This window comes from Siphateles boraxobius, unplaced genomic scaffold, assembly GCF_051911475.1.
Source record: "Siphateles boraxobius isolate OS27281-9 unplaced genomic scaffold, OSU_SipBor_1 77, whole genome shotgun sequence".
In the NCBI taxonomy this organism is placed as follows: domain Eukaryota; kingdom Metazoa; phylum Chordata; class Actinopteri; order Cypriniformes; family Leuciscidae; genus Siphateles; species Siphateles boraxobius.
This window is the reverse complement of record NW_027509205.1, coordinates 11,630,727-11,645,828: the sequence shown is the minus strand read 5'-3', so window position 1 is coordinate 11,645,828 and position 15,102 is coordinate 11,630,727. Positions and strand designations below refer to the sequence as shown.

Below are 15,102 nucleotides of genomic sequence, written 5' to 3'. Positions count from 1 at the left end.
TAGAAGTAGCTAACTTTGTGATTTAATTTCGCCCTTTACAAACTGAATTTTGCAAGTGCTCAATTGCACTTTGACAGGAACTTGACCTGCAAAACCCCAAAACAGGTTGTTGCTGTTCACTTATGCAAAAGAGAAACCTTAAAGAGTTTTCTAATGTAATGTAGAATGTCGAATGTAAAGATGTGTATTGTTATTAGCCACGAAATTACAACATTTTAAAAATACTTTATTGCATTGTATTGCGAGTGTCCCCGTATATTAGCTGGCCCAGAGCCACCTTGTTTTCCTATAATCATATTTTATTCTTTGCCGTGCCACACCTTTCTGTTGCACTGTTCCATTTCGTTCTTTCAGATCTTCCTTTCGGTCTCTACTCTGTCCTACCTCTTGTCCCATTGCACCCTCTCATTTCTGTATGCTCCACTCTCTTCTTGGTCTTCTTGTCTCATCCATAAATTCATCTGCTATCCTTCTCCCCATTGGCCTCTTTCCTCTATAGATATATTTGGTGTGGCTGTTTTTCTTTGTTAGTGAGTCTTTCTCAAACTCCACTGTTCACGCTGGCGGGCACCATTCCATCTAAAGGAGAGGAGGACTTTCTAACGCTTGCTGCCTCCCGGCTCAGCCGCCGCAAGCGTGTCATAGGAGCGGCCGTGGGTGTGGCCATGGTTCTGATTCTCCTGGTCACCATTCCTTTACTGGTCCACAACACTAAAGGAGGAGGAGCCGGCAGTGCGGGAAGTCATTATGAAATGCTAGGAAGTTGTCGGATGGTTTGTGACCCCTACACCACTCCTCATGGCCAGGAGCTAACGGCTGTATCACCTGCACCTCCTGACTTTCCAAACCGGAGAGGGAAATCTGGGTATCGGGGACCTCCGGGGATCCCGGGACCGCCTGGTCCACCTGGAGAACCTGGAAAGCCAGGTCCACAAGGGCCCCCGGGGCCTGGGCCTGGCGGTTATGTGCCGTCGTTCTACAGCCCTAAGATTGCATTTTACGCAGGCCTGCGCAAGCAACATGAAGGCACTGATGTGCTGAAATTTGATGATGTGGTGACCAATGTTGGCAACTACTATGAGCCCAGCACTGGAAAGTTCACATGCCCTCTGCCTGGTATCTACTTCTTCACTTACCATGTCCTGATGAGAGGAGGAGATGGGACCAGTATGTGGGCAGACCTCAAGAAGAACGGACAGGTAAGAATTTATCCCTATTTATAAAAATTGTTTGTGGTCGAAATGAAATATTCAGCTCAATTGCTATAAAATATAGTGCACCCAAAAATGATAAATGCTTTAATTATTTACTCACCTTCATGTCCTTCCAAACCTGTATGACTTTCCTTCCTCTAAAAACACAAAATGAAGTTATTGTGAATAATTTTGAATAAACTGTTTTTGTCCATTCAGTGGTAGTCAGTGGGGTCCAAAACAGCACTGGACATCACTGACTGTAATTGTAAAGACAAAAAAAACTGAGATGTTTTACAAAACATATTCTTTGTCAAGAAAAACATGGATGGTTTGGAATGACATGAGGATAAGTGAAGGATGACAAGAAGAAAAAGAAATTGGTGAATCATTTCTTCAACTATCTTTTTCTTCTATTATGGACATTATGTGTGCAGTCAAATGTAGAAAGTAGTTTTTCTTAGTCTCAGTTCATTATATTGGGCTTCACTACTAAGGTCATCTTCATCTAGAGGAGTCAGAATAGTTAAGATTATGAGCTTTTTCTTATTAAAATTCCTATTATACAGTTGATTACATCCCACTAAACAACATAGGTGCAAATTGGACGCAGTTGTATTGTTTTTCAAGGCTGACAAAGAAAAGGCTATTAAAAGGGAAAACCGTGACATAACATTTGTTGTGTCCAGACAATCTCAGCTGCATTTCCATATGTTTTGACAATTTAATAACTAAAATAAACATAATATATTTACATTTCACTCATCACCTAAAAATGTGTCATACGACTCAGCATGCCAGAGGTGTCGTGGTGTGGTCTAGTGCCATTTTGCACATCAGATAAATAATGAATTCATGAAAATTTGACAGTTTCCACACTCAGTCATTTATTCCCTAGACATTAATTAAAAACTGAAGGCACGAAATGAGCAGGACAAGAAAAGGTTTAACTGTAGTGGTTTTAAGTGATTGTATGACCTTTGTGGATCAAGACCCACTCTTTCAGCTTTTTATTTGACAGGCAATCGTAACATATTCTTTTATGAACAGTTTTACCCAAGCACACTATAAAATGTTTATTTGTATTACACTGTGCAATGAAAGCCAAGTGTTTTGTTATAATGTTGTAAAAAAACAACAACAGCGTCTGGCTTGATACAGTGGACACCCTGTAAAAGTGATTAGAGTGATAGTAGATTAAATTGGTCTGACCTGTACAGTTTTGTATTGTCATGCAAGTCTGCTTCCTCTGTTAAATCATTCATAACTCTTAGATTGAATCCCCTGCACGCTGTACGTGCCCCCTTCTATTGCATGTCCATTGATTGCTCATTAATTATCTTTTCAGTCCACTCAATTACGTCCATTTGGAGCACATCAGGTGGCCCTGCTTCACTCTTCTGTAGGGCCTGAAATGTAATAGAGAAATGTGTGGGTTAACTGCACACTACACCAAATAAACTGCAGATGGAATTATCAGATACTTCCCCAAGCACCTGGAATACAGTCAACAGTCCATTTTTGACACAAACCACGATTGTTGGAGCCTATAAGATTTTAAAGAGCTCATAGGATGAGGATTTGCGCAGCTACCTAATGGAAAGTACACCACATGTTAAAGTGAAAAGGATGCTAGATATTTTGACAGATGCTGAGAGACTGGAATTCTCTGAAGTGTCATCTGAAAGCAGACAATGGTCCGTCGGGATTAGGAGGTTTATGTTAATTTGTAAAAGGTTACTTTTGAAAGCTGATAAAATGATGTTCAAACAGCCATGTCTATTGAATATTATAGGCCAATTTCCCCAAACACAGATTTCACAGCAATTAAAAGGTTTTGAAGTGGAGAATCACCATTGTGTTATTTTCCTCAAAACTAGTTGTAGGCAACTCTATACAAACATAAGGTTGCTTATTCAAATAAAGGCACTTCAACTAGAGGCTAATTTTTATTAAAACATTTTTTTCTTTTTGTTATAGCCTATGAATCAAGTAGAGCTCCACGATTAACCGTTAAAAGATCACAATTTAAATTAAAATTCCACTCAAGATTCAGCTGTCTATAACCCTTTGACAAATGAGATCACACTGATGAACAAATCAAATCTGCGTTTGCGCTGCTGCTGACCCAGAGAGTTGTTGTGTGTATGAAACAACTTCGGTTATCTTTCAACAAAGACGTTTTCTTTTCAACATCATTGTACATCATGGTGACTGTCATAATGAGTGACTCATTGAATCACTCATTTTAACAGATTTGTTCAAAATTGCTGATTCATTCAGAAACAAAACAAGTAACTGTCTTGAGGATTGAGTTTGAAAGTTAATTAATTCAAATAAATAAATATTTGCAGGCCTATTTAAAAGCTTTTGCATAAAAAGTTACATTATTAATGTTTCAGTGGTCTGGCATACTATCTCAAAAAGGGAAAATTTTCTGTAAACTTTTCATTTATAGGCTATTTTTTTGCATATTTGCATATTTTGATTCACATACACTTCTTGTTTATTACATTGTGTTTGTTGTGTTCTTTTAAATAGACTCAAGCAAATAAAATGTTGTCAGAACCAGCAGTAAATGACATGTTATTTTGTTGAGTAGCCAAATGTTCAGGTTTTGAAAATCAGAAATCACTGAAATATATATATATTTTTAAAAGCAACATTGGTTAGTTGGGCTGGTGTGTTGTAATTGGCTAAACTGCGTAGTGCACGTAGCCTGGAAACTTCACGCCCATTACCTTTACAGGCGAAAGCTGCATGTGCTCCGGTCAAATGTAAATAGTGTCAATAGCCTACTGCCATATCAGTTTATGCCAGGATCAGACCCAGAAAGCGGCAATGAAGAGGGTCAAGCAGAACCTCCCCAAACACGGCTCTTACAAAACGTTTCTGAATGGTACATTTTTGTATTATTATTATTATTATTCTATTCTACTATTATTATATACGAATTTCGATACGCTGTTACTTGAGAATGCTACTGCTGCTTATAGCTTTTGAGATACGTTTTTCTCCTGATTAAACATTTATATAACTGAATAAATGACAGAGTAATACCGTTTTTTAAAGTTATTATTTTATCGATATAATGAACAACCGTTTATCTATTCACAAAACTTAATTTACTCAGTGTATCGTTTTCTTTAGGTACACGTATGTCTTACATACACAAAATAGCATTGAACTAACTGGCTATTATAAACAAACAGCGTTGGCATTGGTTTACGTTCTTGATCAAATCGAAAAATTACGTCATGAAGTATACATGGAATATACATTTACAAAATTAGTACATAATTACAAATTCAGGTCCAAAATGTTTGTACGCGTTTGTCATAGACACACGAAATAGCATAACTAAGTGGCTACTAAAGCCAGCGCTGGCATTTGTTTACGTCCTTGATAAAACTAAAACATTTAAAATTATTAAGTCTTACTGGTTGTGGCCCAACAACTGCTGCCTCTGGTTTTAAAGTTGGAACTGCTTCATGTTTTAGTAACAGTTGAATCCGGCATTGAATTCGTGGAGATTCTGGAAGCTGTCTTCTGTAAAATGCGCAGCACAGAGAGCTAAATTACGATTGTAATTGTCAGGAACATAATCAAACATAAATTGTAGCCATTGCTGACTAACTATAGTGTCCGTAGGAAGCCCGAACACAGAAGACCTACAGCTGGGTGCAAATAACACACTTTCGACGGCATGGCTAAGATACTGCTCTCCAGTCTCCACTATAACTCTTCCTCTTCGACAAAGAAGCAGAAATATGGCCATGCCCCCTTTTTTGAATATTCCGGAGGGAGGGTTGGTTATGGGTTAGTTACGTATAAAACCCGGGAGTATCTCGTTGTAGTCCCATTCAAGTCGTTTTTGTAGGAATTAAACTTCCTGATTTTTAAAAGACGATATCTCTGCTTACGTTGAAATTTCAGCGCAGCAACTTTGCAGATACTGTTCATGCACCAACAGGAACATTACAAACTATTTAAAATGAAAAAACGTGAAATCCCAATCAACCACCCCTTTAAAATACGAGAATCCGTCCTAAAATTATTGATTTTTTAAGCTTGAAATAGTCATAAATCATTTTATATTGGACATTGTTAGTAAACCAATGTGAACTAGTGAGAAAATGTTTTGTCAAGTAAAAAAATTTAAAAAGTATTAAAACAGCATTAAAAGGGACTATAGTTGAAGAAACACTCACAAATATGTACTTTTACAGGCGAAAAAAGGAACGAAACCAAAATAATGTTATTGTTTTTATCCTTCATCATGAAAATAAGTTGACACAGTCATCACACATCTTCACTGTGGAGGCCAAGTACAATATGGCACCCCAGTGGGCGGCCCACAGGCTCAAGTGCACAAGTGAATTGTGAGACAGACTGAGAGAAGGACGCAAGGGTAGCCATGACAGTTAAGAGTATGGCAGAATCACCCAGGCTGGTTGACAGAAAGATCAGGGGAGGAAAGGAAGATAGATGACTTAATACAAACCTGCAGACAGTGGGCAGAAAGACGAGACTTCTGGGAGGCTTAGAACGCACGGACAAAAATGAATACAGAGCTATAGACAGATGGAGAAGTGCCAAACATGTCATGGCTTGACAGGTTAACAAGGCGTCTTAAAGATAAAAAGACCAGATCCTGACATAAGCATTTGTTTGCTAATAATGACTGTCTGTGAATGTTCGGGTGCCAATTAAGAGAAAAAAAGTATCTCAGGTATGCTCTAGAGAGTGGCATGCATGTTGCCGTATGTGGTTGCAGCCCCGTGTGACCATCTGGCTGATCATTGTCTGTGTGGTGGTTTTGACAGCTAGTGAAAGCTGGTCTCTTGATACCGGCTGGTGCAGTTGTGATGGTCTTCTCATTGTCGGACCTCAGACATGCAGGGCTAAAATGCCCTTTAGAACTGCCTGAAATGGAGATGATGTGGGTGGATAATCATGGAAAAGTCACAGGTCAGCAGGATTTTTTCCACGCCATTAGGTTAATCCAAGCTGCAGTTTTAGTGATTGTTTATTCAAAAAATGTGAAAAAAGTTTAACATAGGTGTATTTTTTTAAATGTGCCATTATTTAAACATATTTCAATTTGTCTAACATTACATTTTTTGTTTTATTTGTATTTGAATAGTATTCACACTTTTTTAATGGCACCATTACATCACAGTAGATGAAGATGGAATTTTGAGGAATGTTACAATATTTCGTTTGTTCAGTAACAGATGGAAAGGATTAGTGATATGATCGTAATAGTGCCCTCTTCAATATTTAATGAGGTCATCTTAATTTTTCTTGTAATTAATTGGGTATATTGCCCACTGAAGGAGATTCATGCTGAAATTTCATCACTGTGCATTAAGTCACTGTATCACAGCACCTGCTACAACCGAAGGGAATTCGTACGAGGGGAAAAATTTTGACCTGTCAGATCCCACCCTCAAAAGTCCCGGGGTCGTTAGGGTCAAAAATTGCACATCATTTAATAATAACTTCTAATTATTATGCTGTATAAGTCTGCTTTCTGATGGAATACCTGCATAAAGGCCTATAAACATATGGAGAGATTTGTTAAAAGGATGTGATGCTGCTAGCGTTATTGGTGACGCTTTTATTGTGCTTGTTGAATAATGGGTTTTTTGCCTTAATGCTAATGCGAGTCAAAATATGCCACCAGGGTCGTACGTCATCTCTGATTTAGCAGCTACAAATCTTCTTCCTCATCATTAACATGCTGTTAATCTTTTAATTTATAGTCCCTCAGCTTCAATGGACATTCCCGAAACCTTAGACTGAACCTCTGTTCAAAGTGGACTAATCTACACTCCGTCCTTTCTGTTGCTTAATCGTTCCACCATTCTTTTTTCCCCTTTTTCACCTGTCACACGCTCTTTTAATAGACCTCCGAAAGGTCGAGCTCTTTCACACGCTAGTGTTAAAAATGCCATCGCCTGTCTGTTAATGACCAGTACTTGCTCTAATAAATGTCTCCCGGTGCAGTGACATGTACATAGTCCGGTAGAAATATAATGAGTGTCTTTGGTAGTCTCTAATTGTAGTAATCCCTAATTGCACGGCCTCTAATTGCCAAATAGTTTTAAGGGAAATATTTTTAACTCATTCAAAATTTGTAGAAGACTGCATATGACATACTCATTAAATCCCACCTTGGGTCACTTGTTAAAGCGATAGTTCACCAGAAAATGTATAAATAATTTATTTACAAATCTGAGCTGCTTTCTTCAATTGGGTCCAATTTGTTTTGAACCCCAGGGTTCCTTAAAAATATCTATGATAACACTTTCCAATAAGGTTCCATTCATTAACATTAGTTCAATACTTCTAAAACATTTATTATGCTTATGTAATGTTCATTTCAACATTTATTAAAATTAAAAGTTGTATATGTTAATATTATTTAATGGGCCTGAGCTAACATGAACTAACAACACTAACACTAACGGTTGTAACTAACGTCTACAATGATGAAAAAATACTGTAACTGTAAAAATGTTTAGTAAATGTTAGTTAATGCATTAACTAATGGGACCTTAACTAAAGTGTTAACATATCTTCTCTTGGGTTATGCTGGTTTGGAATGAGGTGAGGATGAGTAAATGATGAAAGATTTAACATTTTAGGGAACTAACCCTTCAATCAGTTGACTATATTCATACAGTGATTGAACCCATAGTCATAGAGCTTGTAACGGGTGTGATAGTGTGCAATGCCACACTCGTACAGTACGACAATTAAGCATACCTCTCGGAAGAAGCGAAACAAATTTTATTCTCCCTTTGAGGCAAAACAGACCTATTCAATAAATGATCAAATTTTATTTTTTGCTTTAGTCTTTCTCCTCCCCTCCCATGTGCTCGGTCCCTTAGGTAAGTTTAAGAGCTAGTTTTCCATTGTCTCCGCTCTAAGAGGTCTGTATATCACAGAGAATGAATCCTGTCAGTTTTATTACCGCTGGAGCACGGCACCACTGATAAAAAAAAAACAAGACTTCATATACCCTTGCATCTCGCTGCTCTCACAAAATAGCCTTGCCCCCCCCCCCCCCCACCCAACCCCCTGTTTTCTCCTTCAACCCTTGTCTTTCTGCTAGCGCTCGCCTCTGCTTATGTATAAAATGCCGCCGCAAAAGTGCCCCCCTTCATCCTTTCCCTCCCTGTAATGAAAAGGCCTCGCAGAACAAGCTCCCAGCAGGCCCGAGGGTCCCTGCTCGCAGCCGGCGCTGAGATCAAGTCAGCGTGGCGTTTCACAAGTATAGTCGGCTCCCATGTCAATATCCATCTCCGGTGCAGTCAACGGTAATCCTAAAATGCCTCTCTCCCTCTCCCTCCAAGACAAGCTTTCATATCACTTGTATTTGATAAATGCCGGGAAGCATCTAACAAGCAGACTTTGCGGGAGATGTCTAAACCCCGGGTGCTCAGATACGGTGTAACAGATCCCAAAAATAAAAGATGTGAATCAATGGAAGCGAAGAAATGTCTTAAATGGTCTTCGCCGGATGTCTGATGATTAAAGTGACCGCTTGCGTTGTCGTATTGAACATGGGGGTATGCCGGAGGGAGAGACTGCCCCTTTGCCCACTTCGCCAAAATAATGAGGAGAATGACATACGCTCTGCGTCGATAGGGAGAGGAGGCCAGGTCATCACTGTCAGATGTGGAATGATGCACATGCCAAATTGACCACCTCAATATTATGGCCTTTTTTGATCTCGATGAGATTTTTATAAGTCGTTGTATCATTGCAGTGAAGATAATTCAGATTTGATATATTTTTGGTCATCTGTAAAGAAAACATCACTGTTGCATTGATTTGTATTCAGTAACACGTACCATTTACAGCATTCAATATATAGGTTATTGACTAGCCCAATGTGCAAGTGACTGTATCATAGAGTGTGGCTGTTAGATCTGGATGTGAAAGATTGTGTAGCCGTTTCAGGAGTCAGTTTTTATGTGAGATGCAGTTGAGAAAGGGGTTTCTCGAGGGCAAGCTAAAAGGCTTCTCACATCGCACCTCAACACAACCAATATCTTCCAGGGAAATAATTCTGATTTTTACACATCTAAACATTGTCATGTTAAAGTTTGTCATGATCGATATATATTTTAAAGATATTTACACTTTTTTAAACTTGCTTTTGGATGTTTAGTGTAACTACAGATCGGTAACAGTTTGTTTCAGTAGTTAACATTAGTTAACGTGAACTAATAATGAACTGCACTTCTACAGCATTTAATAATCTTTGTTAATGTTATTTTCAACATTTACTAATACATTATTAAAATCAAAGGTTGTATTTGTTAGCATAATGCACTGCGAACTAGCATGAACAAACAATGAACAACTGTATTTTTATTAACTAACGTTAACAAAGACTTACAAATACAGTAACAAATGTATTGCTTGTTTAGTTCATGTTAGTTAATACATTAACTAATTTTAACAAATAAAAACTTATTGTAAAGTGTTACCGATCTACCGTATATTATGTACAGATAATTGGCACCATGTGTTGACACCCAACAACAGTACTCAGAGGTTGGGTAATTTATGTTTTTTTTAAATAATTACTATTAAAAAAGAAAATATATTTGTGACCATTAAATGCAAAAAGTGTATTATTATTTTAGCAATCATTCATTAATAGACTTAATTATAATAAAAACTACAATAATAAGAATGACTATTATCATTAAAACATAACCATTATGAATATTTTTAATATAATTAATTGAATATTCATTATTATTATTAAATATTCATAGTGAATGGTATGCTTTGTATTATTGTAAGGCAAAATAAAACAATTATTCAATTAATCAATTATTGAACACTCAAAATAACTGATGTAAATGCAATATTGGTTGATACTTGGAAGGGTAATTTGAAATTACTAATGACAAATATCTATCACTGCTTTGCAAAATCAATTTAAAGCTGATGTATTTGTCCTACAGTGCTACATTGTAAACCTCCCTAACATTATTATACAGATTGGTATTCAATAACGCCTCTAAATGGCGGTAGTCTCCACTCAGGACATTGTGCGGATGTTGACAGTATCTTGATGGTAATGAAGTAAGGTTATTAGATTATGGATATGGGTGGGAGTTTATCTTTGTCTGGGGTCAGTGTGTTTTATGTGGCCTGCGGTTGTGGGTGTTTCTCAAGGGAATTACACGGCCAATAAAACAAGAGGCATTTGAGTGAGTGATGGCATGTTGTATGAGGATGTTTACTGACACCGTGCATATCTTTGTCATTTTTTTTTTCCTAGGATAGACTCGCTCCGTATGTTTAGGAAACCTGACAAAGATTGAGTGGCTATAACACGGCTGAGCAAAATGCCTGACAATCACTGTCTGTCACCTGACACCGGTCTGCTATGAGCTTACGCATCTTTTCCATTAGAATACTTGAGCATAGATCAGATAGTAAAAAACGAAGATAAAGTATCAAAAAAAGACAAGAAATGCAAGGGTATGAAATTCTTTTTTATTCAAATGCGTAGTCCTTTTTAATTGCATCTGCAGGAATGTGCGTCTTTCTGACCACATGACTAATCTCAATTTAAAATGTTAACAAACAAGTTTCAGATCCACTGCTGGGAGTCAATACAGCTGATCTCTCAAGCAGAATTTAAATGAGTCCATGTCTCCAGTAAACAGTCTCATCACGGTTTGTGTGATATGTGCGCTTGCCATTAAATTCAACAGGTCAATACGAGGAAGGGATATGGTACAGTTTTAGCTAGATGATCCTACAGTATATAAATTGGAGAGAGTATGACTGCTTTCTCAATTGAGGTAGAGGTCAGCAGGTTATCTGCAGCTCCATCCATTTAACCTGACCAGCGTATCAGAGCACTTGTCAGAGTATCATTTAATAATCACTCCATCCCATTGCTATAGAGATGATAAAGCAAGGTTTCTTTCATGTCAAGAGAGCTTATGTAGAGATATCTGTCTAGTGCAGTATTTTTTTTCATCTTTTTTATTCGTATGTACCTCCACAGCCTCATCAGCACCGCTTCATCCACATTCACCAGAAATGTGTTTTAAATGCCATTATACAGTGTTTCATTAATATGAAAAATATATAATTCATATTAATTATTTAGTTGAATATAATAATTGATTATAAAATGTACAAAACTCGCACATATTACAAACAATTTTTTTCTTTCGCTACAAAGGGAAATCAATTCAGCATTTGTCTATTGATACTTTTTTATCATTATTATTATTATTATTATTATTATTATTAAATCTGTACATTCTTTTAAAATTATTCATGTTAAAATATTTTTTTTATAAAAAAAAAATCTATAGGTTTAAAGGGGTGATAGAATGATTTTATAGGGTATTTCACATTGTTCCTTAAGGTCTCCAAATAGGGTATGTAACATTGGTTGGGTTGAAAATGCCCCGGTGGCTCTTTTATACGCCCTAATGCTACCCTGAGAAATAGCCCCAGAATGAAACGAGCGGTTTTCTCCCTTTTATGGTATGCTCATGAATATTTAGATGAGCCGCACGAGACTAGACCAATCAATATGGCAAACTTTAATAAGTAGGCTACACAGAATGACTCACGGAATTGCTAAATGTACCCAGTCATCATTGTAAACATGCTTGGAAACACTCCCTTGCTAATACCAGTCATAATGCTACACATGGAACACACAAACACCTCTTGTTACTCTAAACATAATAACGTGATGCCAGACTGGGAGAATCTGAAATAAAAATGTGCGAATAAATCCAGTGTAACTAAACTACTATCGAATAAATATTTCAATTAAACCAAACCATCACACTAACTGTAGGCCTACCTTCTTGATAACTATAGCTAGTAGATAATGGATAGCATTGTTAATAACGTTAACTGTTAGCGACAAATTCATAACGTTAGATTACGTACAGCTTGCGGTAGTTTTGTCAACATGGTCGGGAAAAGCCCCTCTTTTCAGAAGTAGCCGCTTAGAAAAGCCTTTTTGAAACTGTCCAAGCTTTTCGAAACAGTCTGGGGTGAAATGGTCCGAGCTTATTGATAATTTCATGTTGAAGCTCACAGGGATCTTGTTGTATAAAAACATCAACCATGCCCGTTGAATGTTTGGTTACTGGGAAGACAATGAATAGTGCCAACATTCCCTATAGAGCCGGGAACACTGCAGTAACGACCGTGACTCATTTTGAAGATCCTTTAAAAACGTCCAAACTTTCTTATTTGTAATTCCATAAGCAGTAAATTTAGCGCGCCGAAATTTAGGGGCGTAACAAAGGTACAGACCAGATCCAAATAATGAAATCCCAGAAGTGGTACGTCACGTCTGAGCTGATTTGAGATCCGGACGTTTTACAGCTGCAGTTTTAAGTTTTGAGATTTTCATGAGGTGACATAGGATTTTGAGATTCTTTGTATGGCCATTTTACCCACCGAGCTGCTGTTATTCAACTATGCCAAGGTAAACTTGGTTTTGCATTCTATCACCCCTTTAACAAATCAAAATCTTTCCACGCTTAGCATTTCTATAAAAATCTGACTTATTATTTTCTTCTTTCATATATGATAATGAAAACGCCACTGAATTCAGTCTGTGCTTGTTTATAATACATTTCACTATCTGAATTCGTTACATATATCCAAAAACAGTTTTACCGTGTTAATTTTAACAATAATTCGATGCTCAGATCTCATTTGTTGAATATGTATTTCTGTTTTTAAGTGTCTGAAGCATAATGGGTAGTTGATGTGTTTGTGACGTGTTGAATTACAATGGAAAGTCCCAATCCCACCTGTTTAAAATCATTTTAAAAGCTTCAAATGTCAAACTTCATGTTGTTGTGCTTTAATCATGTTTTGTGGTTTGGTCTAATGCATATCACTAAATGAATTATAGATACTTTTAGAGTTTCATCTACATCTCAGTATCATTCAAGTATACTGTAATTTTGGGAATCTAATCTGTAAAGTGTTGCGATCTGCTCTGTGTCCTTCCTCTAACCGTGGCTTCATTTGTCCCGTGCGTGACAGGTGAGGGCCAGCGCTATCGCCCAGGATGCTGATCAGAATTATGACTACGCCTCCAACAGTGTGATCCTGCATTTAGACGTGGGAGATGAGGTCTGTGTGCAGCTGGACGGAGGGAAAGTCCACGGAGGAAACACCAACAAATACAGCACGTTCTCTGGCTTCCTCATCTATGCTGACTGACCTGCTCGTGATGCTGCTCAACACACTCAGAAATACTGTGTACAAACACACACACACACACTCATACAGTTACCTTCACACACTGAACAGGCTTGAAAGAAATGGACATGGTTTATAATAGAGTCGAAGGGCTCCACAGATGATGGCAACCAATTCCTTTCATAAAGCAGATTTCCAACATGCTGCTTGTGTGTGTGTAAAGTATAACTTACATTATACACTACTCCCAAACGTAAATTAAAATGCATACATATATGTCTATATCTATCCTTGACAGTGACAAACGCATATTTTAATGTGTGTACTTGTTGGTGTACTTGTCTCCATTTTGTGTGTCAATCGAAACCTTGAGATTCAAAGTCATTCTCTATAGTCGACATGCTTTATGTTAAGCTGAGCTGCATTTACACATGGCTAGACTTGAAACAAAATCAGTCAGTAGATGTACTTTTCACTCACTAGATGCAGCCGTAGCTCATTACAGGCACGTATATGTGTGTACACACACAGAGCAGGGCTAGTGATTCATCTAAGTCCTCTTGTTCAATTCATTTGACTTAATGTGATTGTTTTGGCTGTGTGTGGAATTGGAAATATGGCTCATAACAGTATGGATTTTCACTCGCTCTATAGAATACGGCCCAGACCAGAACATTAATATATCGATTTAGACATTAGACTCTTCAATAGTCAAATTTAAACCAATACAATGTGCGAGTACAATATATTTTAATCATGTATAAATAAATATGATTATTTAATACATTTTAAAGGGGAGGATGTTGTACTCGTCTGTGTAAGTCTAATAAAATATAATACAATGTTGTACAATTGTAAAAATACAATACAACTAAATATTCCACTCTTGACAATGAATTATTGTTTTATATCTTATCAGCATTATGTTATAGAATTATTTATATAGAGATTATAGATTTATTGAGTGAGTATTATAAAAGTCTAAGAAATTGATTTAATTTTTTTGAATATATTTAAAATGTAACTACTGCATTGCATTTAAGAGGTCAATACACTTTCACAGTGATCACTAAGTTTGTATGTATTGTTTTATAATATGTTTTATAGAAGTTATACATTTATAAATCAAGCTTATATCTATATATTTTTCTGTGATATCATGCCGGTTGCTATATTATGAGAAATAAGGCCAAAAGTTTGAATTGTTCGAATGATAATTCTGACAATTATGTCTCCTCAAACAATTTAAATGCAACAAAGTTTTGTTGAGATTTTAGTAGATCTATAGCTTGTATTAATTAATCTTTGTAAGAAATGCAGTATGAAGTAGTTGTTGATACAAGTCAAGCCATGTGCAAATACACTGATACAAATATACAGATACAATGTCAAAACGTCAAAAACATTCCCTATTCACAAACAATTCTATAATAAATCATATACAAATATTTCTGCCTCATTTTTATGTAACATTTGTGCAACTATTCAAAAACCGTGCAACATGTTAAGTGAATACTAAGATAAATGTTATATACAAATATGGCAAACATATTTCTGTCGTGCAAAATAGTTCTCTACTATAAACATCTGGATAAAATAAAAGTCTGAATCATAGACATGTGTACCAGAGAATGGAAATTCAGTCTTTTGGAGGAAAAAAAAGAAAAACAAGCTA

At 36.8% G+C, this 15,102-nt stretch overlaps 1 protein-coding gene across 1 annotated transcript; it reads left to right on the top strand.

Moving 5' to 3' along the window:
• Positions 1-523: 523 nt before the first annotated feature.
• c1ql4a (complement component 1, q subcomponent-like 4) lies at positions 524-14,875 on the top strand. Its single transcript, XM_077218136.1, has 2 exons — positions 524-1,199; positions 13,269-14,875. The coding sequence occupies exons 1-2, from the start codon at positions 666-668 to the stop codon at positions 13,446-13,448; spliced, it is 714 nt and encodes a 237-aa protein (XP_077074251.1). The 5' UTR covers positions 524-665; the 3' UTR covers positions 13,449-14,875.
• The last annotated feature ends 227 nt before the right edge of the window (positions 14,876-15,102 follow it).

Bases quoted from the DNA above. Each gene is read 5' to 3' on its own strand.
- c1ql4a (XM_077218136.1), top strand. From the start codon at position 666: ATGGTTCTGATTCTCCTGGTCACCATTCCTTTACTGGTCCACAACACT. The intron at 1,200-13,268 runs GTAAGAATTTAT...CGTGCGTGACAG, and splicing joins ACCTCAAGAAGAACGGACAG to GTGAGGGCCAGCGCTATCGC.